The sequence below is a fragment of the Nothoprocta perdicaria genome, unplaced genomic scaffold, assembly GCF_003342845.1.
Source record: "Nothoprocta perdicaria isolate Ctin4 unplaced genomic scaffold, notPer1 scaffold_41, whole genome shotgun sequence".
Classification (NCBI taxonomy): domain Eukaryota; kingdom Metazoa; phylum Chordata; class Aves; order Tinamiformes; family Tinamidae; genus Nothoprocta; species Nothoprocta perdicaria.
The window spans coordinates 948,026-972,560 of NW_020455655.1; the positions used below are offsets into that span (position 1 = coordinate 948,026).

General features: G+C 38.6%; 2 protein-coding genes across 2 annotated transcripts in view; one reads left to right on the forward strand and one right to left on the reverse strand.

The window, feature by feature from the left end:
• Positions 1 to 60: 60 nt before the first annotated feature.
• MNS1 (meiosis specific nuclear structural 1) lies at positions 61 to 6,471 on the forward strand. Its single transcript, XM_026045703.1, has 8 exons — positions 61 to 136; positions 623 to 725; positions 1,518 to 1,747; positions 2,484 to 2,700; positions 2,782 to 2,889; positions 4,159 to 4,416; positions 5,354 to 5,479; positions 5,923 to 6,471. The coding sequence occupies exons 1-8, from the start codon at positions 111 to 113 to the stop codon at positions 6,019 to 6,021; spliced, it is 1,167 nt and encodes a 388-aa protein (XP_025901488.1). The 5' UTR covers positions 61 to 110; the 3' UTR covers positions 6,022 to 6,471.
• Positions 6,472 to 6,658: 187 nt separating this feature from the next.
• TEX9 (testis expressed 9) overlaps positions 6,659 to 24,535 on the reverse strand; it is a 19,530-nt gene continuing 1,653 nt past the window's right edge. Inside the window, exons 3-12 of the mRNA XM_026045804.1 lie at positions 23,646 to 23,709; positions 21,834 to 21,907; positions 17,750 to 17,798; positions 16,642 to 16,718; positions 16,118 to 16,302; positions 13,969 to 14,051; positions 11,707 to 11,880; positions 10,387 to 10,521; positions 9,719 to 9,853; positions 6,659 to 7,522 (exon numbers count right to left, since the gene is read on the reverse strand). Coding sequence (XP_025901589.1) covers positions 7,445 to 7,522; positions 9,719 to 9,853; positions 10,387 to 10,521; positions 11,707 to 11,880; positions 13,969 to 14,051; positions 16,118 to 16,302; positions 16,642 to 16,718; positions 17,750 to 17,798; positions 21,834 to 21,907; positions 23,646 to 23,709 — 1,054 coding nt within the window. The 3' untranslated portion in view covers positions 6,659 to 7,444. The remainder of the gene's footprint in view (positions 7,523 to 9,718; positions 9,854 to 10,386; positions 10,522 to 11,706; positions 11,881 to 13,968; positions 14,052 to 16,117; positions 16,303 to 16,641; positions 16,719 to 17,749; positions 17,799 to 21,833; positions 21,908 to 23,645; positions 23,710 to 24,535) is intronic.

Genomic DNA, 24,535 nt, shown 5'->3' on the forward strand with positions numbered 1-24,535 from the left:
GCGCCCAGGAGGAGCAGGGCAGGCGGCGGCGAGCGGAGCAGCTGGAGCAGGAGGAGCGGCTGGCGGCGGAGCTGGCCCGGCTGAACCGCGAGCGGCTCAAGGACGAGAGGATGCGGCAGCAAGTGAGGGAGAACAGGTACCCCCGGAAAAGGCACCCGCCTGTTCTAACTCCCGGGGAGCCGCCGCTTTTGTAAAACTCTTTGCAAAACTATTATTCCTTCATCTTTGTTTCCTGATCACGCGCATCTCTGTTCAGTTGTAGAGCACCTCACTTTAATTCCTGGTAAACTGTTGATACTGCCACTGCCAACCCCTTCGTGCCAACCCCCTTGTGGATTCCACAGAAATGAACAGCAGCCATAGACCATATTTGTTGCTTGCAGATATGTATAATTTTCATTGTAATACTGCTTCAAATCACTTGAAATCTGTAGTTCAGTTTCAAGTTGTTCAGTGGCTGTTGCCTTCTCTATGTTTGTCGACTTTATCACACCAGCTCACCTGTATGGAGATTAGATTCCTCCATAGGTTTCAGGGATGGATCTGCTTTTTTCTTCACAGGTACCTGCCTCTATCTTTTCCTATTTCAATTCTTTCTTTTTTTCTTTTTTTTTTTTTCCAGTCTTGAACTTCGAGAGTTGGAAAAAAGGCTAAAATCTGCCTATATGAATAAAGAAAGAGCTGCACAGATTGCTGAAAAAGAAGCTATCCAGTATGAGAAAATGGTAATTGGCTTCATTCCCATTTTGTTCTCAGCTACCTCTACAGTGCTGTGACTCTTTGCATGGATTGTGCTGAGGAATTCCCCTTTGGAGCTGATGGCTTTTTTATCTAAACTATCATTAGGTTTAGAATTCCATGTTTCTTACAAATCTGTTATTATGAAGGGCTGATGAGCTGCCTTGAGAAAAAGGCTCCTTTCCTGCAATGAAGGCAGCTGTAGGAGGGGACTTGCTGCTCGGGGTGAGGTGTGGGGCTGCCTTTGTGCGGCCACTGCCTTGCGGTGGGTCCTCCCCTCCAGAGCAGCTTGTTGGAGGTGCTGCTGCTGCCACAAGGAATGGTCATTTGAGTAACTCTAGAGAGGAATTCAGAGATTTGTTTGTGGAATAGCACACTGATGAGCAGGCAGCAGGTTCTGATTAAACTGACGTTTTGTACACAGTTCAGTTCTAAAGAGTTGCTGTAACGAAAACACTGCAGGCGGTGCACAGAGTTAGACCCCGTCTCGGTCGTGACGCTGCTGCGAGATAGTTTCGTGATGGATGCGCTGCCTCTAGTAGCAGCATAACGAGTAGTTCCCTTTAGGTGCTCTTAGTTTGAGGGGTTTTTACAGATCCAGGGTTTCCTTCAAGAGCTTACTGTSCTTATAGAACGGTCTACTGAGGTGTTATAGATTTCTTAAGGCAGAAAATATCCCATCCGCTTCCAGCACAGTGTAACTCCTTATCTATATTGTAGTTTTTCATTATAAGTTATACTAGTGGGAGTAAAAAGTCTTTTTTTTTTTCCATTTTAAGAAACGCGAGGCTGAAATAGCCCAAAAAATGAGGGAAGAGTATGAAAGGGTAACAAAAGAAGAAAGCTCTGCAGAGCTGAGGCGAAACCAAGAGAAGATGATTTATCAGCAGGAACTGGAGAAACAGCTTGAGGAGCAAGAGAGGAAGAAGCAGGACGCTTATGAAGAGTTTCTGAAAGAGAAACTCATGATTGATGAAATAGTAAGGAAGATCTACGAGGAAGACCAAATGTTAGTTACTTTGGATTTTTTATTATTTTTTAATTTAAAGCAAAAACTTCATACAATTCTATACGTTAAAAAATATATATTTTACAGAAAAAGACCTATTTTAACATATCATTTCATTCAGAAAAGTTTCCTAGCCAAGTGAATTTTGCTGTTTAGAGCCAGGATATTCTTGCTATTCCAGACAATCCTRTATTCCTCTTCCCTCAGTCTGTGGTTTAGGCTCTTTCAAGCAGTGTCCTCTTCAGAACTGCTGCTGGCAACTGCTGCAGCTCATGTTTCCATCATTTTCCTGCCTTCTTGTCATCTCCATTATGTTTGGATATGGATAGGAAAGGAGATTTGCACGGGTGGGGATGGAGTCTTGAGTGTAAACTCAAAAAAAAGGAAAGAAGTTAAAGTGCTTTAAATGACACACAGCTGCCAAATAAAAAAAATCTTTCTAAAGCCACTTGCCTCCCCTTCCTCCTCATCTTCCTGTTTTGATGGACCGTGTATGAAACACAGTGATAGTGACTGCCAGGGAACAGAGTCTGTCTTCCTGAGTGAAGTGTTGAACATGACATTTTTTTTTTAGGGGTTCTACATTAATTATTATTTCCACCTCAGGGGACAAGGGGCGTTTGAATCATAAGCTCTGAATATACTGTCAGTGATGACTGTGTGGCCTGTTTAACCCTGCCACGTGTTAAGCAACTTTTAAAACACTTCTACTCTTTTTTTTCCTGCACTTATATAGGGAAAAGCAGCTTAAGTTAGAAAAAATGAGAGCAACACAGGCATATATTGAAGAATTTAAAAAAGAGCAAGCTCTCTGGAGAAGGCGGAAACGGGAAGAGATGGAAGAAGAAAACAGGAAAATCGTGGAGTTTGCCAACATGCAGCGGCAACGAGAAGAGGATCGAATGGCTAAAGTCCGGGAAAATGAGGAGAAAAAACAAAGACTTCAAAGCATGGTATTGAAAGTTGAAACTTATGGAAGAAATATTGAATATTCCTATATTTCATAAGGAAATCTTTTCTTCTTCTTGTAATAGATTGCCCAGAGTCTGGAAAGAGAACAGCAGAAGCGTGAAGAACTGGAACAAGTCCGACAAGAGCTGCATCAGGAGGAACAAGCCGAGATGGAGAGGAAGAAGGAGATGGTAGGTGCTAGTGGGGAGCTGCAGTGGTATGTAGAAAAAAGGAGACAGGGTACTTCATTTCTCCTGGACTTTTCCTGTGGGATGTGTATGGATACATATCCGTACAGATATGGATATGTTGGATATGGCTATTTCAAAACTAAAGACAAGTATTAGAAACCAGGATTTTTCTACGTAACATGCATATTTCTTGTACTCGTGTATCAACTGTTAAGGTAAAATTTGAATCGGAAAAACGAAATTTGCAACAATRCAATAATTCCTGCAGAAGATGCAGGTCAATGAAACTGGTCTAGATGGGAGAAATACACAGTAGCATATACACAGTAAAATACATAATCTATAGAGTAATTACAGCTCCCTGATGCTTTTCCATCTACATCTTGCCCTTCAAGAGGCAAATAATGACCCTTTCCAAAACCTTCCCTTTAGTAATGCTAGTAGGGTTGCCCACATCTAAAGTGTCATTTTTACATTTTTGATTTTGCTTTGTTGGCTTTGGGATGGTTTTGAGGGACTTAGATCCCATTGCATCTGTAAGGTGTCTCAAAGCAAAAAGCCTAATGCTGACCAAAGTTTTAGATGCTTTAAATTTAACTAAATTTGAGTTGTTTCCACTTTCTGTTCTGGTAAAAGGAAGTTTCAAACAGCCTTTATTTTTTAAACATACATAGCAAGAAAAGCAGTTTCCAAACTACTTTGCTCGGAAGAGAAAATTCCCTCTTTTGATGAGTCTCCTCTTCAGTCCCTAACATGTATTTATGGATTTATTTCAATCAGGAAAACACATGAGGTGAAAGGGACCCCTATGGTCCCAGTTATAAATTTATTCATCTCACCAAGGCAAATGTTTGTGATTTTACAGTTCAGGTGTAACCTAAGTAGGTTTAATCAATTGTCCGTTTATTTTTTTTTCCACGTGCTGCCCTCTCCTTATCTTGCCATGAGTGACAAAGAAAATGTTACGTAGATGCAAGGACATTAGCACTGATATTTTTAGAGCACTGGTCTGGTTTCACTTCATGGCCATAAAAATAGTAATTCTCTGTTTGTTCTGTACTTAATTTTGACAGTATTGTGAGACTTGTCATTTGACCTAACTGGTTAATAATTCAGACCTCACTGTCAAATGTGGCGTGTTTGTATTTATTTATGCTAGAAGGTAATGACTACAGTAAATCTATGCCACAACATTCAGATAGACTGCCTGATAGTCAATAAACTATTATTTATGGTAAAACTTCAGGAAAAAATGATTTTCTTTTATAGGCAGAAATTGAAAAGAGAATCAGGCAACGTATAGACTTAAGGCAAACATACGAAGAGCAACTGGCTTTAAAGAAGATAGTGCAACAAGCTATGCAAGAAGAGGAGGAAGCCTTCAGACAAGAGATGCTAGCCAAATTTGCAGAGGATGATCGTATCGAGCAGATGAACGCCCAGAAACGAAGAATGAAACAGCTTGAACACAGAAGGGCTGTGGAAAAACTTATTGAAGAGCGTCACAAACAATTCCTTGCAGACAAGGTAAGAGAAGTAACGTTTTGCTGTTGCCTCCTGTTTGAGCTGTGCTATTTCAATACAACAATACTGTCCTGTCCTAAGGAACTACTAAAAAGGGTCATTAGGGAAAGGTGACAGGGCAGTTGCAGAGAACGTGCAGAGCAGGGGGCAAGGCTTTGGTTTGGTCTGCTGACAGCRAAGAGGTCTTTTTAGAGCTAACCTTGTTCTGCTCGAGTCAGTAACCCCTGTACATCCAGATACACGTGCTCTGCTCTGCAAACGTCTCCTAAAGAGGCCCGTGAGCAGCAGCACAGCTGTTAAACAGCTCAGCCACTGATCAGACAGCGCTAACAATATGTGAGAAGGGGGAAAACCCAGCCTTGATTTCAGTTGCTAAATTAAATCTCTTGAGTTAAGCATTTTGTCTCTCAGATGCTATGTGTAGAGATAGTCATGAGGTTCTATTTTGCAATTGGTGGACTTTGTTAGAGTATAAATGATACATGTAATGTGAATTGCAGTATCTAATCATCATCATCATGAGAATACATGCCTGTGCTCCCTATATCTGGGTTAGAATATTAAGGTAGAAATAATTGACTTGGAATCAGATCTTTGCTTGCTGATCTTTCAAAGCAGGTTCTAGTATGAGTGAAACATTTACCTAATAGGCTTCATGTTTTGCTTTTCAGAATCTTTTCTCGTTTGAGACTTCTTCCTAGTTACTAAATGTGGCTTGTTTAAATAGTGCTTTGTTTTTTACTTTGTTTTGCATTTTTTTTTCTCTTTTAAATTAATCTGCTGTGACTGGGAGTTAGTTAATTGCTTGTAGACACCGCAGACCAGGAGAGGAAAATTAGTCCACTGAAAAAAGATTTCTTTTCACCCTGCTGTAGATAGTGGTGGAAATGAATGCTCACAGAACAGAAACTGAACAGTAATGAGAACTTGTTCTTTGCAGGAACGTGAATTTGAAGAAAGGCAGTTAGAAGAGAGAAGACAAGAAAACATTCGTTTAATTGTTGAAGAAGAGAGACAGAAACTCCTGAAAGAGCACGCATCTAAGTTACTAGGTTACCTTCCTAGAGTAAGTCGCTTAGATTACTTTAAACGCTTGTTTTGCAGATCACTTCTGTGACGTTGCAGTAGGAATCAGCAGATATCCCTGCTGGGTCAGCCGTCCTGTGCTCACTTTTGTTCTTTTGATTTGGGAAGGAGGGAACCAAAAGGACTCTTGCTGTACGGGGCCGTGTTTCAGAAGGGACGGCTCGTGTGGAACGAGCTCCAGAGTGTCCCTGTCGCCCTGTGCACATCCCGAGGTTTGGGGGGTGGAAGGAAGCTGAGTTTTTGATGGAGGGTTTCAGGGCTGTCATTCGTCTTGACATTTTGATAGTCAGGGAGTTTGCTTTTAAAAGTAACATGAGGTGTCATGGATACAAACTACTGCATTCACTTTCATAGCAAATTTCAAAGATCCAATAATAATCCTCTGTATTATGTTTAATCTTCCCATGTGTTTCTTTATTGCAGGGAATACTCAAAGATGAAGGTGACATTAACATGCTTGGGGAGGAATTTAGGCTGGCCTATCAGAAGAGAAGTGGCAACAGGTCTTCAGCAGAGCACTGACATTTCCCCACCTCCTGCTCTGCTCCACCACTAGATGTCGTCTGGTTTCTAATGAAAATTTCCATTTGCTCTTGCGTTAGGAGTTCCTCCTTAATGTTATAAAAAGAGTCTCCATTTTAAGACCAGAGCTCTAAACTGATGAGCAGCTAGTTTTATTTAAGTGTATGTTGTGCTTTTTCCCTTCATTAATAAACTATTTGTTATGGATTTCTCCATTACTTTACATAAGACCGTGAGGTCAGTACCACAGCACTGTTAAAAAATGTTTTCTCCAGCAACTTTGCAGGAATTTAAGCTAGTATAAACTCAGATGTCTATGTCAGTATGGACTATATAATTATTTTAAAATACTGTTTTTAATTTGAAGATTCAGCATTACCCTATTAAAATACTAATGTATTAAAATGTAGATTTCTCATCTTGAAGGGCTGGTCCAAGTTGAGTTGACTGTGTCACTGCTCATCATGTCCTTTGTTTCTAGGAGGGTCTAAGTATAAACACTTTTGTTCTGAGGTCGGAATCATTGCTTATTCCCTTCTTTTACTGATAAACCTGTCACTTAGCTGTCTTCTTCCTTGTAAATTACGCCAATCCATTGAAATAGCTGTGGAATTAGAAGAGATTCATGCCTTCCCGCGCAGACTTTTACAGGTTCTGTTCATTAATGTGTTATTAATACATCCACACATGTTGTTCAGCTCACCTACACTCAGACTTTTATCTAATTCTTGATTATGATGACACCATCATAATGTCTCTAAGGAGGCACCTGTGAAAATAGAGCTGTCACTCCAGACTATCACAGGTCATATGTGATGGCTGCGAAAGGTTTCAGTCTGTTTTTGCCAGGCGGGGTGTAAGATGTTGTTGCTGAAGTTACAACATTTCTATTAAAGAGATGTTGAGGCTTAAACTGGGCTGAGGACCTGGTTAGTTGGTGCAGGGGAAGCTGTTGCAGAGAACAGATGATACCCGATACCTTCGGAACTTGTATTTTTAAAGGGATGTGACATTTTCTTCTCAAACATAACTTTCTTCCCGTTGCAATGAGAAGTTTTTTGAAATGAAACATATCTTATTTTTTAATGGTATATATTATCATACATATCACTTAATTTTTAAATGCTGAGACAGAATGAGCTAGTAACAGTTTACTTGGTGGAATATTTCCTGCATGTTTTGTATTTGTCTGCTCACTGCAGTCCAGCTAAATTTCAGCACCAGTGCCAAAGAGATTTATATTTTATGGGATATTGCCAATTTTTTTTTATTTTACAAATTAAGCAATTTCAACATAAGCAAAATCAACACCAAGAATGTAATGGGAACATGCAAGTGTAATGAGCAATGGGTACTTATCTACAGTGTCAAAATAAGATCCGGCCTGGCCTGTGTTTCAAGCAGAAGCTGCCTGTTCATTGGATCAAGAATTTCCCCAGTCCAGAGCTTTCATAAATTCCTCTTCAGTAAAAGAAAGCATCTTAGCAGCTTCAATGTGCATCTTAAAGGGAAAGAAATTAAATTAGCTAGAAGCAGAGAGCAAAAGAGCATGAATGACTAGTATAAACTCCTATGTAGCTGAAATAGCTAAAGGCTGGGGTGGTTTGTTTAAGATACCTGCTTTGCTCTGTCATTTTGCTTTTTCATATTACATTCACATTTGGCTGTTTCAAGCTGCCACAGCTACTCATAGGATTGTTGCAGGAAACTATTTTGTAACATTAAGGTAAGGCAGAGAAAAAAGGGAAAAGGTGGAAAGGGAAACACACTTTTTTGTGCTAAAAATCACAACTTCTGCTCTAGGAAACCAGGAACTGTAACTTTTCCTTAATTCCTTGCATTACCTTAAAGATATGATATTTGGAGCTCCTACCAAGGAAATACGTCACTGAGATTCCTACGTGGAATGTTAGTGCTGCTTCTTGTGCAGGCAATTGTGTTAGATCAGCACTTGGCAAAAAAATGAACAGCATCAAGGGAGCCCCAAAGCTCCCTGCAGTTGCAAGGAGGGGAGCAACTGTCCCACCTGTTTTACTCAGCCCTGTCCTTGCACAGAGAATGAGACATAATTTTCACCTGTGCTCATTTAAAGGGGCAAGGAAAATGTCCAATCTAAGTAGTTTTTATTTAGAAATATGATTTTTTAATGTTCTGAAGCACAGGAACTTGTGCTTCAAAAGGATCTGTTTTAACATGTATATTGTCATTACATGTCCCATATGTAAAACAGTAACACTCCAGCTCTGCCCAGCTCACAGTGACTTCCCTCGATCCCTTCTTAAAACTAATATTTTCTATGAAACTCTCACTTTCAAGACAAGCAGAGAATGGGCTGAGATAGACCAATTTGAGCAGCAGCACCTGCCAGCTACGGGAGATCCTCCTCCTGCTGCACTGTAGCAGCGCTTGGAGGGGCTTCTCTGTCGCTCCCCACGTGGTAGCTTATCCTCCCTTCAGCCTTCCTCTATCTACTACACACAGCTGAATCTGGCACACAGGTATCATACAAAGGGTCCAAACTASGTATTTGCTGATGGATTTTGTCAAAGTCACTGCCAAAAGAAAGTGAAGCTCTTCAGGTGATTCATGTGTATCTTAGTCACACATGAGCTTTGCCTGCCCTCCCTTCTAGCAGAAGTTATAAAAGGCCAAGTCAGCACCATTCGCTCTTGGTTTCTTCCGACCACAATCTGTTTACAAGAATAAAAATTAACAGCAACTGTTTTCTGTAAGTAGTTAATGTTTTTAAGAACAAAGGGTAAATAATTTACTGTATCTCTCTTCAGGTCTGGTGCAGTGTTTCTTTGTTAAATATATTTAGTCAAGTTTTGTCATATTGCCTGAGGTTACGCTTCTGATTTACAGCAGAAGAGAACTACGCTCCTTTGACTCCCCTTTCAGAGAATTAAGGGACCCTGAATGACAAGCCAGGTTGCAGACAGGGTGGATACCAGCGACTACTGCATCTTTTCACTCTTAAACTTGAATGCCCCAAAGTGGATGCAAGGGAAAGTCTGAAGGGACGGGGCTCCCTGCAGCGTGATCACCGCTGCTGGCAGGAAGCCCCGGGTGTCTGCAGGCCAGAGCGCAGCCGAGGCCCCGCTTGAGAGCAGAGCTGAAATTCTCATTATTGCTCTCAGACACCATGACAAGCCTCAACCAGGACAGTCAATGTGCTGCACTGTGACTAATAAATCATACACATCTGCAGACATAATCCAGTATTATTTAAGAGGTACAAACTGTTATAGATTTACTGTCCAAGATACTGAAGTTTTTGATTCAATCAAATAACACAGAGCAGACTGAAAACTGCAATCTTTGTTTTTTTTTTTTTTTTTTCCCTCCTAGGACTAATGGTAGCCCAGAAGTCTCTGCAGCCATTTTTTATAAGCAGTAAATGGCAGAAACTTACAGGAAAACAGGTATCCTGAAAAAGGAGAGTGAAAATTCTTTTCAAACAGGTGACCGGTGAAGGACCCGCATCGGTCCATCAACCGTCCCAGGCTCAGCTCAAGAAGCTCCAGCCTTTGCTATGAAGGACAATACTGGCAACAGGCACTAACAAAAGGGAGGCTGTGGGGCTGCTGCTCTTGCCTTGAAACCTCCTGGCCTCAGGCTCTAGTTACACGGTGTGTTACATGGCAGCTGACACTTGAAGTTGCTAAGCGAAGTAAAACAGTATTTGCTTTCTTACCTTTTGTCTCTTTAAAACATCAATTAACTTTAACTGCTTCTTAAAGCCTGCCATTAGCTCTCCTTTTTGCTTCTGCAGCTTCTTGTTTTCTGTTTTTAATTCTTCAATTGTTTTGAGTTCTTCGTTAGCTGCGTCCTACCACAGGGGAAAAAGAAGAAACGTGTTATTCCTGGAAGTGGTGTTTTAAGCAATTAAACTTGGAATACCATAACAAAATGACTAACAGTAGCCACACCTGACATTCCAGAAAAGAAACAGAATGCATCAGAACATTCCATCACCAAAGCCTAGAAGGAAAACTCCAAGACAACTATACTCACTGGCTCTACAGGGGAAACACAAGCAGCATTAATATCCTTGTTTGCCAGTGTATCTATGAGGGATGTATATGCACTGCTCCCTATTTCTAAACACATCTAACATTCAAGCAAAAGGGAAAAACACAGATAGACTTTATCACTTTTTTCTATTTCTTTCCACCTCCAGCATAGGTTCTAGTAGTAACATTGGGGATATTGAATCAGGCTGTTTCGTGACTGATTACAAGTAACTTTGGAATTGTCTGTGACAGATGCAAAACTTATAAAGTTGGTCAGATTTTCTGCCTTATTCTAGCATTTTTGAGTGACTACAAATTTAACTGTGTTTGTTTTTCTAAGCCACTGTACCTTGTGACTTTGCTTCAGTTTATTCAGCTCTACTTTATACCTTTCTGCTTCTTCCACAGCCCTATTTAAGCGAACTTCCGTGGCACTCTGACTGGTTGCAGCCTGCTTTTGTGCACGCTTCAGGTTCTCTAATTCCTATGCAAGAAGTCAAAGACAAAAACAAACATTGTGAATAATGATATTTAATGGATCCCATATAGGCCATACATTTAAATCAAGGCTCATTCTTGAAATCCTGCTGAGAATTTTTTCGCTGAACGTTTTAAAACTGAAGGTTTTAACAACAGCTTGAACAAACTTACGTCCAAGGTGCTTCAGGTACAATGCATCCCGTTGCAGTTTAAGGCAAAGGACTAAATGACTTTGTAAGGTCTCTTAGCCCTATTTTTTATTAGCTGAAGAGCAGAATAACAACGCAGTCATTTTTCCTGATAGAATCAACAGATAAGATACCTACTTAAGGGATATGAAACCTCAAAGTAACCACAAAGAAAAAAGAACAGTCACACTGGTACTTYCTAGTTTTGAAATTTCAGTATTATTTACCAGTAAGATGGAAGCTTGTACTGCTGCACTGCAATATTTAATGGAGGTATAAATAACACTTYGTTAGCCTCCAGCTTGGGTTCAGTTTTCTACAAATTTTTAGATGATGTATTAACCTGCTTATATTACATGTTTGATTTTGAATTCAATCTTTCTAGCTCTGAGTAACTAAGAAGAAACAGACTGCTCCTAGATGAGTATTTCTGCCATCTGCTGTAACTAGGCACATATACAATTTTGCCTATGTGACTTACAGTAAGAGCCAGATTCATTTTGATTTATCCAAATTGCAGTAACTAATTTTGAAACAGTCTGTTTTCAATAACAATGAGGCATCTTTCCTCCACCTACAGAAAAATGCAGGTGTGTTTTTTTCCCCCAATATTCAGCATGTCCTACAGTTATAATGAAAGTATTATTTATAGAAGTAATTTGTAGTAATTATAATCAAAACCACAGAAATTTCCATTGCATTTTCCAAAATTCCACCTTTGTTCAGTTTGATTGCAATTTATGAATAGGCTGCTCTGCCTCTTGTGGATCTTTTACAGAAGAATTTAATTAAAATACGGAAAAATATGGTTGCAGAACCATGAGAAAAAGCAATTAACAGAATATTTTTTTCCTTTTAAAAATATGATTTTTGAAACTATTAGCAGAGAGAGAGATTTTCATGTAAAAGCAATTGGCACGAATCTGTAGATCTCAGGTAAAGAAGGTGATTTGATGCTTTTATTCCTTTTGTGAGCTAACTGAGAGCAGTGTGTGCAATACCTTTTCGAGTGCTATGACCTCCTGTTGCAATCCTTCACTTTTTTTGTTTGCTTCTTGTGCCAACGTTCGGTACTTTTCTGTCTGAGACTGCTGCACCCTGATTGCTCGTTGCAGCCTAGTGTTCTCTTCCACAGTATCTTTAAGATGCGATTTTAAATTCTCATTTTCATCTTCCTGTTGAACAGTAATTGGGAAATTAAAAAAAAATCTTYTGAACATTGCAAGGAAGCAGTAGGATAATGTGATCCTCATGTTTTTAAATAAAAGGTAATACAAACATATGTATATAGGTATGATGATAGACAGCATTACTTTTTAAATTGTTTCAAAGTGAAAAGACATTTCATGACAGATTTCATAATACTTAGAGAAATGAAACAATTAAGATAATAAAAAATGCTTGAAGACACAATTTACTAAGGCAGTACTAAAAGAGAAATATTTTTCCTTCTTATTTTCTACAGTCTTTTACCTATGACTGCCTTGTAGTATGTAAAACAAATGTCATCTCCTATAATTCAAGGCCTACTAATACTATCAAAATACTATAGAATAATATGAATAACAATAGCACGTACATATGTACACACTAGGAAAAAATGTGAAAAAAAAGAGAACATAATTGCTGCTAAACCAATCCATTATGCTTGAGAAGATTATGTGGTTTCTGCTTAAAAGCCAACTAATGTTCCAGGGACATCAAATAGTCTAATACAGGTTTCACTTAACATCAACTGAATCCTGTATTAGCTTCATGACCTACTGACAATTACATCTCACTTGAAGTATTACAATGCAAAAGCATTTTTCTTTTAAAAACTTTTAAATATTGTAAGTGAATATTAATGTTGGAAAGTTCACAGATGTACTAAACCCCTCACAGCCCGTGCCAAAAGAGAACTTCTATGAGAACAAGGCTTTCTCTCCTGCCCTCTAATCCCCTAGGACACATGTGCTTTACCACAAACAGCAGGTGACCGAACGTACCTCTGGAACCTCTACTTATTTACAGCTGATTTATTGCTTCCTTATAAAAATTGTACTGTGAATTGAAACAAGCAAATAAAAAATCTGTCTCAAGGCACCAGAAATACGAAATCTGTGTGATCTTAAGAACACCAGTTTTTTCTGCAACACACAAAACAGTAACCACAATGATATATTTACAGGTTCTGTGCTATGAAAGAAAGAGGATGGATACAGAGTTTTCTTCTGTCACCTCCCTGGACTCTGTAGTATTTTGACAAGGCATGATGAAATTCAGCAACTATTGACAAAATGGTATTTGATTTGAAATCTAATGTAACACTTTTCTTTCAACCACAGCAAAATTAAAGTATCAAAATGTAGAGACAGCTGTACATTTTAGTAAAAATGCAACAATAAATTATCAAGGACAGATAATAAAAATATGAAAATTCAGATTCCTTTTAAGGATTTTCTTTAGGTATCCATGCACAGAAAGCTAGATAACATGCTCCTGCTCCTTAACCTTAAATCGAAAGCTTGGGAGAAAACATGTTTCTTGTCATGTGTTCTGAGTGTCAGCATCAGATTTGGGCCTGGAGACTGAACATATACAAAACAAACATTTTGAAATCAAGAGACCACAGCTGAGAATAATCCACTTGTGAAAAAGGAGGAGTTAGTTCCAAAGCCTTGCTTGATTATACATACATGAAAGAGAGGTGATCCCTCAGGCAGAGGGAGCCAAACCCCTGTAGGTTTTAGAGCTCAGCAGATGCCTAACTGCCACCTAAAACACCCTGCCAGACAMGGCACACCATAAACCTCACTTGCAGCACGCTCTGTTACACTAGTAAGGCAGGAGTTGGCTTTATCCTTCCTTAACTTCACATGATGATCTCTCCAAACATATAAACCCAGACTAGGTCCTTGCAATAAGGGTAATCTCGAAAATGGAGAAAGCCTGGTTCCTGTTTGGATATAACAGTCCACTTAAATTGGACTGCAGAGCAGCAGTTCCCAACATTTTTTTCTGCCCGGGACACTCCTAGTATCTAAGTTTCCCAAATGTCTTTGCTCCTCATTGTGCCTTAGCTTTCCCCTTTCCTGCCTCCAATTAATTTTCCCAAATTTTACCTGAAAAGCTTTTAGTCCATTGTTTTTTAAAGAGCACCTTAGCTCTTGAATATCTGAAGATGAAGCAACAAAAAAAAAAAAAAAAAAATCCTAGTAGGAAAACTGAAGGTGATTTACTAGATTTACTCAGCTTCTGCTGAGAAAACACTCAACTCTTACCTTCTTCCTGCATTCACATACTACATTATCCAGCTCTTCCTGCATAACACGTAACTTTGCTTTAAGAAATCTGATTTGAGCTTCTGTGAACATAAAAAGTTACATTTGATACCCCAATTTAAGTATTCTCTGAAATATGTAATTCAGAAGAGATACTACTAAGCAGGACCAAACTAAGAACTCATTTTTATCTTCCCATTTTTAAAAATTTATTACACTRCTTGTTTACAATTATTAAACACAAATAGGCAAACTAAACATTAACTTAATAAAAGCATGTAATTTTTTCATTCTTAGGCAAAACTTTGGATAGATTTCTCTCTTCTTGTGAACTCTGAATCCTTCTTTCTTGCTTGGCATCCACAGCATCCCCCAACAAAGATTTTTCTAATTTAATTATGCATTATATGAAACAGAGCAGTCTGTATAGCTTGTTTTAAATCCATTTTAATATGGTATGTGCTAGAAGACTACTAGAAGACAAGTTTTTCCTTTACCATTAGTGATTTCATTACAGAATCTTTCATATTTCTCTCAAGAAGTATTTTTTCTCCAATCAGCCTAACTTTGCATTTTTAATGGCGAATATAATTCTCCWTTTTATTGTTCCATGCGATTCTTTTTCTATGTTGGCAAGCTTAAAACTTCAACAACAGTTTTATCTATCTTAAAATCAGTTTTACCTATAAATTCCTTTAATYCCTATCTTTCCCTTTTTTCAGACTATTCTACTGTATATTGAACAGCATAAGGTTCATAACAGATTGCTCTGGGACCAGGATCGTAACATGAGAAGTGGTTGTTTCTCTACACTATCCTGTCTCTTTTTCACTCAGGTGCCCAGACAACTTTCCCTTATAATTTGGTCTGCTTTGTTTCAATAAGTTCACTTTCTAGTAAATCCTTTTGAAAATTAAAAGCAAAACAAAGAACAACAAAAAAAGAAAAAACAGGCCATCCTTAAGAGGTGGCTATTATCCAAAATTAGCTTGGATTCTCATAGCAGATCAAGATAATTAAATAATTAAATTCCTAATTGGTCAATTTTAATCACCAGGTGAGGCTGATAAGCAGGGAGTGTCACTTAATGGGATGGTCTCTCAATTATAAAGTAATCAGCAGTTTAGGATAGGGAAGCAGGGAGAGAGAGGTTTCTTTTGCCTGCAGGAGTGAATGATGGTTTTTGAGCTCCTGAGATAATGTGAAGCAAGACAATATATTCAGGTATTTTGTTTTATATTTTTATATATGCATATGCTTGTGTCTGTTAGATAAAAGTAAAGATGAGTCTTCAAAAAAGTTATGTTTCTATGTGCTTTTGCCTTTGCTTGTTATAGTAGTATTGAAATATTTTCTGCAAAAATAGATGTTGAGAAAAGTTATGTGCAAGTTGCTGGGATGGTAGGAGAATAGCTGCACTGTRAAGGAGARGTGAGGAAACCAAGTCTAGGAAGATCCCTGCAGAAAGGGAGGGAAATGGCTATRCTATGGAAGTTTGTGAGATGAGGCCTAATACAGGCATGGATGCCYCTCATCTCCTGCTAGGGAATTAGTTTCACTGTAATGTGACTTAGTATTTAAATGCATTTTGGTGTGAGGCCTGTTAGTGCTCTCTGTTAGCTGCTCTGCAGTAAATTAACACATTAAAGACAGCTCTGATCTGGGAGGCATTCACAGTGCTATGAATTCAAAAAGGAAAGTCAGTCCAGAGTGGTTTTTTTTTCACTTTAGCTTATAATTAGAGGAACAATCCTCAGTGCTCTCAAATGCTCTTGACACACAAGATTTTATTCTTACTAAATACCAAAAGCAACCTCTGAGTTACCTTGGATTTACATAGTAYACTTTTCAAAGCAATTTAGTTTGGGAATGAGAACTATATGTGTTCTGAGAGACTCATCAAAGGAAAACTTGCAGAGAACTACTTGAGGTTAAAAATCAAATTATTTGTATATTGACTTGCTTGGTGATACTAAACTGTTAGACAACATAAAGAAATAAATTACACTATGGGAAGACAAGAGGTTTTAAGGGATGAGAAGATCTGTGATTTTTTTGGAGAACTCCCCTTTCCCCCTCACCCTGCATCAAATAACTCGCTTCTCACAGGAAGCAAAAAAAGCTGCTTACCCCATAGCAGAAGACCTACCYGCTCCAATTTCATTTCCAGCACTTGGAATAATATCATCATCATCATCCACACAGTCTGGCAAGTCCCCTTTCTCTAGCTTTTCTTCAATTTTACTTATTGTTTTTGCTAGAGAATATTCTGTGCAATCCTCTAGTACTGCAACATCATCGGTGTTTTGTATTTCTGTATTTCTTGCTTTTGAACTAGAGGGAAAAAATATATATACTTAATCTACAATTCAGAAATTGTTACATTTGCTATATTTAAGTGTTTCCAAACTCACTTAACTAACACAACTTTATCCTTCATATGCACATGAGTAATGCATCAATTAATCATATGTATTCATTAGTGATTCTAGGTGCTCTAAGCAGGTAAACTGAGATAACTACAGGCTGGAGTTGACTGGGGTGGGGACATGCAGTTTGATGCATTTACTCTGGGTGTGTGGATACAAGAACCTATGTAATGCAAGACAAATATTTTGATAGACAGAAAAAGCAATATTTCATTGCAAAAGAAAAAAGTGTACAACTCATTACCTTGAAGGTGGCCTCCTTCCTTGACTGCCAGAGCATGGTCTGTTCTGAGCCAGGGCATTACGCTTCTTGTTTGGTGGCTACAAAATTTTTCGGAAAGCAGTGGGCTTTATTAGTTAGGAATGATCTTTGTCAGCACATTTTCAATTTTCCTATGTTCAGACTCTAGGATACTTTTAAAAGTATGACTGTGAAAGTCTCAGAACTTCAGGAAAGCAAAACTCTCTCCCAGCTTGACTTGTGCAAGTCTTTATCTTGCAAACTGTGTCCACATATCCAAACTAGAATCTATCCAATTGTCACTTACTAGTGGTAGTCTTTTGTATGCATATGTATGATAAATTCATGTATAAGCAAGGTTCTTAGTAATAACTAAGATATTAACTATCAGAAAACTGACTCTTTTTGAACCGTATTTATTCCTTGTGAGATCTAGTTGTGTGCTCATAGATGTCTCCCAAATAAGTCACTTTAGGAAATCGGCTTTCTCTATTGTACTGTAACAAGCAACTGAAGACAAGACTTGGAAGCTTTAGCTCGCCTCATAACAGATTCAATCTAATTGTGATTAGATTAATGCATTTCATACCTTGATTCCTAACTTTTTTTCCATGGTATTTTCCTTCTTGTATTGTTATTCTGACTATTCTTTAATTATTATATTTAAAATGAAATAGTAGCGTCTTTAGCATTATACCAGGGAGAGGGAACTGAAATATGTTCTACTGCTTTGTACTTASTGCTCTGAACTTGAGAACCTCAAAATACCGAGCACTTCTGAGGAGTAACAGATATGGCCTTACCGGAGAAAAATATAAAATACAGAAAGTAACTGGTGGAAACCACCGAGCTAACAGGGCTACTGTCTGTCTACCCTCCTTCCCCCCCCTTCCCCCCCTCCCCCTTTTTTTTTAAGGAAAAGAAAAGGGGGGGGGGAAGACCTAGGGTACCTTGCCTCATCTGTCTCTCATCCACTCTGCTTTGAACATCACTTGCTTTAATTCACTTCCTTTCCCAATAAGTCATCTATGATGTAGCAGAGCTTTGAAACCAAAAGTAGTATTTGGAAATTGCACTGAAACAGGATGCAGGATGGTTTTGAGTTTGATACCTTGACATGTGAGTGTGTAAAAGAGGTGGCTTCAGGGTAGAATGAATCTCTGCAAAATAAATACAAAATAAAAAATAAGCAAAATCCACAGAACTTGAGCAGTTAGCTTTTTACAGTCAACATTTAATAAAAAAAAAAAAGTCAAAAAGGAGATTATTTCATATATCTAGAGTAAGCAAAATAGCTAAAGTGAGAATACCTGAAGCCTAGTCCCTAACACTTCAGGTGATTGCTGCAACTACCAAGCTCTCAAATCCATGATTTGGGGAGTACTTACACAGTATGCAGAGTGTAACAGCTTCAGGAGACAAACATTATCAAAGCTCAGTGTTCCACACACTTACTGACCTATCCTTTTTAAAAAGGGTGCATGCAAATTCCTGAATTAATACCCAAGGAAGGAAGATACAAGCCCTTTTGTTTTTGCATAGTGAGAGGAAATGGTATATTGTGCTTATATTGACTGTTGCCAAGTGAATTGACAGGAACTGTCAAGTGAGTTAGCAGGTAGAAACACTTTAAAAATTAGGCCTGATAATTTTCTGATATATATATATATATATAACAAATGGTGTATCACTTTCTACAGATAGAAAAAAACAGGAGTGAAAAAAGCAGATAAGCAAGCTGCTATTTCCCTGAGTATCTTTTAGTTTCTAAACTTCATGTTAAATTTAAGTTGGAAACAAGTGGAATTCTAGTATCCAATGTGTTTTTCATTACAAGTTTCCTGACATTGACTTTTTTATTTGTTTCCAAAGCTTGTCTTATGTGGATCTATATTAATGCACTGCAAGGTTGGTCTTGTGCTACCTTATATATTTTCTACTATTCAATTAACATGGAGGCTTATAGCAATTCTGTAATAAAATTTAAGCATTTTATTTTTTTGCTTCAGTTGATTTAGACAAAGGTTTAGATTTTGCCTTAAAGTATGAACTTCCATTCATCAACCAGAATTATCTGCAAAAAGCTCCAGATTTTCCTAATCCAAAAAAGGAGGGGGAGGGGGAGTAACAGGGGGGGGGAAAAAAAAAACAGAAAAATCATCTTCGTGTGGATGGCAACAGACTTCAAGAATAGGATGATTAGTTTTTGTCTATTTACCCTATTTTCCTCATGCTTCCCTCCTATTGGCTAGCTTTAGAAGCATGCAGACAGCTTGGATTTGTTGCCACAGAAATACCAGTACGTATCCTGAAAGACAGGARAACACAACAACCTTATGCTCAAAAAGGCAGCTTTCTTTCCATTGACAGATTTATTTTTTAGCATGTCTGTTGGCTCAAGAATTCCTTTAAAAAAACAAACCCTCACTGTTTTAATAAATTTAGGGAATTCGTTTCATCTTATTGATGTTATTGGTTGGTTTCTTCTTCCCCACACACAACGATTCAGTTATATGACTCATCTTTTGAGGATTTTAAGATGGGCTGTATCAAGTCTTCCTGGCGAGTGGCATTGAAGTGTAAAGCCTGAGAGGACACAGGCAGGAGTGGGCCGCGGAGCGGGGCCGCAGGGACGGGGCGGAGGTTCGGGAACCTGCAACGGGGCTAAGTGGCAGCACGGAAACAAAAGCCCWTTGGGATGGAGGGTCCCCAGAGCTGCTTTGTCTGCTCTGTGCAACTGAAGCTTCTGTGTGGAAACTAAACTGTAAGAACTCCAAAATCCAATAGATTGACTTAAATAATTTTGGTGGGCTTTGTTTTTGGTTTTTAAACTTCTGTTCACTCTATTCTTCTAAACTGGTCTTTTTCTTTCTCATTCTATCAGCTTGCTTCAGTCTTTTCCCCTCCTTGTGGTAACTTTAGCATTTATTTTCCCTAGGCAGAGGAATGTAACTGCTTTCAAAGCAATCTTAGTTATTAGATTATGGACACTGTTCCCACAAAAATATCTCTATATTAAACACTTGGAATTAATCCAGTTGACTAGCCTCAATGTTCATTCATGTACAGATGTACTCAAATACTGACAGGTATATCTATGTTGTTGTTTTGTTTTTAATACAATATGGTCTTTCAACTTTTACTTAAAGTAAATGCTTACCACAACAGAGATAGAGGTTGCTTTTTAAGGTTTTTTGATTGTTTTTCTTCCCCCTCTTGACACACTAATTGTTGTATTGGCTGGTACTGATGTTCTAATTATCTGGACTTTACTATTTTCCCTAGCATTTCCAGCTGCATTAGAACTGCTAACTGCCTTTGTAGGCCTGATTCCTCCAATCATACTGCTTGGAAAAGAAGCCTTCTAACTTAAAGCTAGTTTGAATTTTTACAATCTTCTCTCTAGTACAGTCCATCTAATCCATCACATACTTGCTGTCCAATAAAATGCTTTATAGGTATACAAAATCACACTTTTTTAATTAGTTTTTACTTTGCATGAATGTATATCATCTCCAGCACTTTCAAAAAAATGTATTTTCAAAACAGATTCCCAACTACAAGTGTGGGTTGGATGAGTGCACAGTGAGGTGGAGATCTGGTTGAATGGCAGAGCTCAGTRGGTGGTGATAAATGGGGTTGAGTTGGAGGCCTATGGCCAGTGGTGTCCCCCAGGGTCAGTACTGGGCCCAGTGCTGTTCAACTCGTTCATCAATGACTTGGATGAGGGCACAGAGGGACCCTGAGCAAGTTTGCAGATGATTCCTTGCTGGGTGGAACAGCTGACACTCTGGAGGGCTGTGCTGCCATTCAGAGGGACCTGAACAGGCTAGAGAGTTGGGYAGAGGGAAACCTCATGAAGTTCAATGAGGACAAGTGCAGGATCCTGCCCATGGGGAGGAATAACTAACCCCGGGCATCAGTACAGATTAGGGGTTGACCTGCTGGAGAGCAGCTCTGCAGAGAGGGACTTGGGAGCCCTGGTTGACACCAAGTTAACCATGAGCCAGCAGTGCCCTCATGGMCAAGAAGGCCAATGGGATCCTTGTTGCATTAGGAGGGTGTTGCCAGCAGGTCAAGGGAGGGGATCCTGACCCTCTGCTCAGCTCTGGCGAGGCYGCACCTGGAGTGTGGTTTTGGGYTCCCCAGGACAAGAGGGATGTGGAGCTTCTGGAGAGGGTCCAGGGTAGAGTGACAATGATGACTGAGGGACTGCAGCATCTCTCTTATGAGGAAAGACTAAGCGAGCTGGGCCTGTTTAGCCAGGAGAAAAGAAGCCTGAGAGGAGATCCGATCAATACGTAGAAGTACCTGAGGGGAGAATGTAGGGAGGAGGGGGGGGCAAAYGCTTTTTGGTGGTGCCTAGGACAGGACAARGGGTAATGGGTACAAGTTGAAACACAGGAAGTTCTACCTCCATGTGTSGAAGAACTTTACTGTGAGGGTAATATTATTATTTGAAGCAGCTTGTAGTTTGATGTTGTATCATTCCCTTGGCATTAGTAACATCATAAATTTTGGCATTTAAGAGATCAGAATTTTGATTAGGTTTTTAAATCTTAAATTCATGCTTTTTTAATGCTATCGATATGGCAGCTCTTGAACAGCTACATGTTCATGTTGTGTATCTAGTCTGACACTAACATGTACAAATATAAAGGCCAAATATACAGGCTGCTGTTGATATATTTACGAGGGCAAAAAGGCATGTCGGCCTCAAGTGTAATGATCCCTGAGTTCCTGAGGGTGGCAGCTGAACCTCTAGCTGTCTTAGTGGTTGTCTTTTGTTGTTGTTTTGTTTTGAACAAGCACTTCTTGGAGATTATTTAGTGCAAGTTAAAATAGAACCAAAAGAAACAGTATCTATTCCCTCTTTCAAATAAACTGGTTTAAAAAAAGAGGTACTGCTGAGCATTTACTCTTCTGTATTGCACATCACACATTCTTTACTTAAACTTTCACGTGTCTCAGCAATACTTAGTCTCACAGATGCAATACTTGCAGTAACATTAGGGGTATTACTTGAAAAAACAGTAATACTAAAGCCTTTAGTAATTTTTCAAATTGTAATAAACAGTAGATTCCACCAATCAAGTATGCTGCAATGGAGGAAACAGGGCTATGATTTGGGTAAGCTGCAGTGTACAGAATCAGAGGCAAAATTACCCATAAACAAACAACTATAAAGCACATACCTCTGTTTGCCAGCTTCACATGACTTGTCTGTCTGTACTGAAACTGGCCTGGATAGTATCTCCTGTTGGCTTTTCTTTATTTGGTGGGGGGAGAGGGGAAGGGAAAGATAGGGAAAGTCAGTTATTAACTGGTTAATAAAATATGCAATAGAAGGATTATSCATTTAATAAATCACAAGAATTTAAGTCTACCATTCTGAAGCAAGTGAGCTGTCATGGGGGGAAAAATTCTCAAACATCTAGCTGAAGATCATTGRTATCCTCAAATGTTTACTTCTGTTCTACAACATATACTTGCCTTTTTGTCTGTAAAACTTTTCACAGAACATCATCTGAAATGCTGATACTCTGCCTCCTTTCTCTGAAATGCAGGAATAGCATATGTGCACCAGATGGAACAAATTTTCAGTTTCCATGCTTCAAAAATAGCTCCTTATGCAATACAGCTCTAACTTGGCCACCGATTTGTTGTAGGTACGTTAGAGAACAATTCAGTTGAACACTGAATGTTTAGATAGCTTCTGCAGTAGTAGATTATAGCTAGAAAGCATAACCCAGTACTAAATGCAGTTATCCCATTCAGAATTTTTAAAAACATAGGACTTGTGTGTTTTTTGTTAGMTGTGTATTTGTGCAATCTAGCAGTGTCATGTTATATTTTAAGTGTCCTTTAAGTGTCCTCTGATGCCTTCATTTAAAAAAAAGGGGGGGGGGAGGAGGGGCAAGGAGAAGGGGAGTGTTGCTCCCTTTGCTGGGCTCTAGAAGAAAGAGACTGGCTGTTTCGGGGATGCTTTACCTGCTTTTGCTCAGAGGCCAAGCAGCTAGCTTTAGCGAACCACATCTTCCTCAGGAGAACAATRTTTTCAAAGGATAAAGGATTTAAAAAAGGAGGGGGRAAAAAAAAAATCAAGCACAGACAAAGAGCGTATGAGAATTACAGCTTTTCAGGAGTTTTATCACTTGTCTGTTAAGCCTTACTTAAGGCTTTAAGGGATTGAAACTCTGTGAGGAATATATCTAACATGCATACCACCCTTCTAGTTGATCATTTGATAGATATGATGTCTCTTTCTAGTCTGTATATTAGCCAGACTTCTCTTACAGGAAATTTTTGATAGAAAATTTGATGTGTATCTGGTACACAGACACACCAAAATTAGAGAAACAAAATCCTGACAAACGAGTGTTTTTAACTTAGCAATTATTTTTCATGTATGGTGCTTATTTTTTGTATTTCTTTTATTTTGACCAATGCAAATCCTATTTCACTAGGATGTTATTGCAGCAGTATCTGGCTTTCAAATATCAAAACAGTTTTGGTCTTTTATTTTTTTTTAATAGACATAAAGCCATTTGCAGAGGCTTTCCTTAAACATAATAGACACCTGGAACAGGCTGCCCAGGGAGGTTGTGGAGTCTYCTTCTCTGGAGGTCTTCAAAACCCACCTAGATGCCACCCTGTGCCACATGCTGTAGGTGTGCCTGCTTGAGCAGGAAGGTTGGACTAGATGATCTCTAGAGGTCCCTTCCAACCTTAACTATTCTGTGATTCTGTGACACCTACATAATTTTATGTATAATATGCACAAGCCTTAGTCACTTATATGGACATAACTACCTGTAAAATTACATCAAAACTATTTCTGAGTGTTTTTATTAAAGTTTACAATCTTGAGATGGTGAGGAAGGCTTAGGTTTAATTTGAAAGCAAAATATCTTTACTGACATGATTTAAATGATTTCTTCTGAAACCTGGACCCAATTCATGTGAACCAAGGCCAAGTTATGTAACAGTCTGCATCCCTCACTCACCATTACTTCTTCAGCTTGACGCACCACCTTCTCTGCTTTTGCTTCCAATTCTGCATTCAGTCTCCTGGAAGAGTAAGGATGCTCATCAGGAAGTTTCCAAAATACTTTAAAATTAACAAACTGTGATGTCTATGACGTAGAGCTGAAACTGTCCCTACCCCATCTAAGTGAAGTTTTAATAGTAATTCCTACAAAGGAACACCAAAATACACTTTGGAGTATTAACCAATGTTTCAATTTCCCAGGTTTCTTGGAAATACAACAGTAATAAAACTATTGATTAGTTCAGCCATATATGTAGYAAGCAGTAAGGCTTAGACTGTCATCATGGCAAGCTCTTGTTTAACTTAGACTTGCTCTTGTCTAAAAAAATGTACAGAAATATTGTACAGAAAGTCAAAAGGAATAAAAAGAATGACAGGAAGAAAACAAACCCAAAACAAACAAAAAACCCTTATTAACCTAAATATGGTGACATGAGATTTTTATGTGTTTTTGGCTTGTCTTACGAGTTTGACTAGGTTTGTGTTGATCACACCAGTAGGAAGCAAGTTTACTTTCTTCCAAAATTATTCTTCATTTGGAATTACATCAATATAAAACAACTACATACTTCTAATATGAATAGAGATGTGCATTAAAATAGTAAGMTACTTATCAGTTTGGACTTATTTTTATCTTGGCTTACAGTTAGGGGGTGGGGAAAGCCTTGCAGTCTCTGACAGTCAATAACGCTTCTATTATTTACTGGAAACCAAAACTGATGGATTCTTACCATGATTCATGAAAGCTGACTGAAACTYTGCCTCTTTGTTTAGGTTAAAACAATTGTCCTCTATGAATATAGACATTAAGCTTAGTGGTTTTTTTGCTTTTTCTGGTTTTTTTTT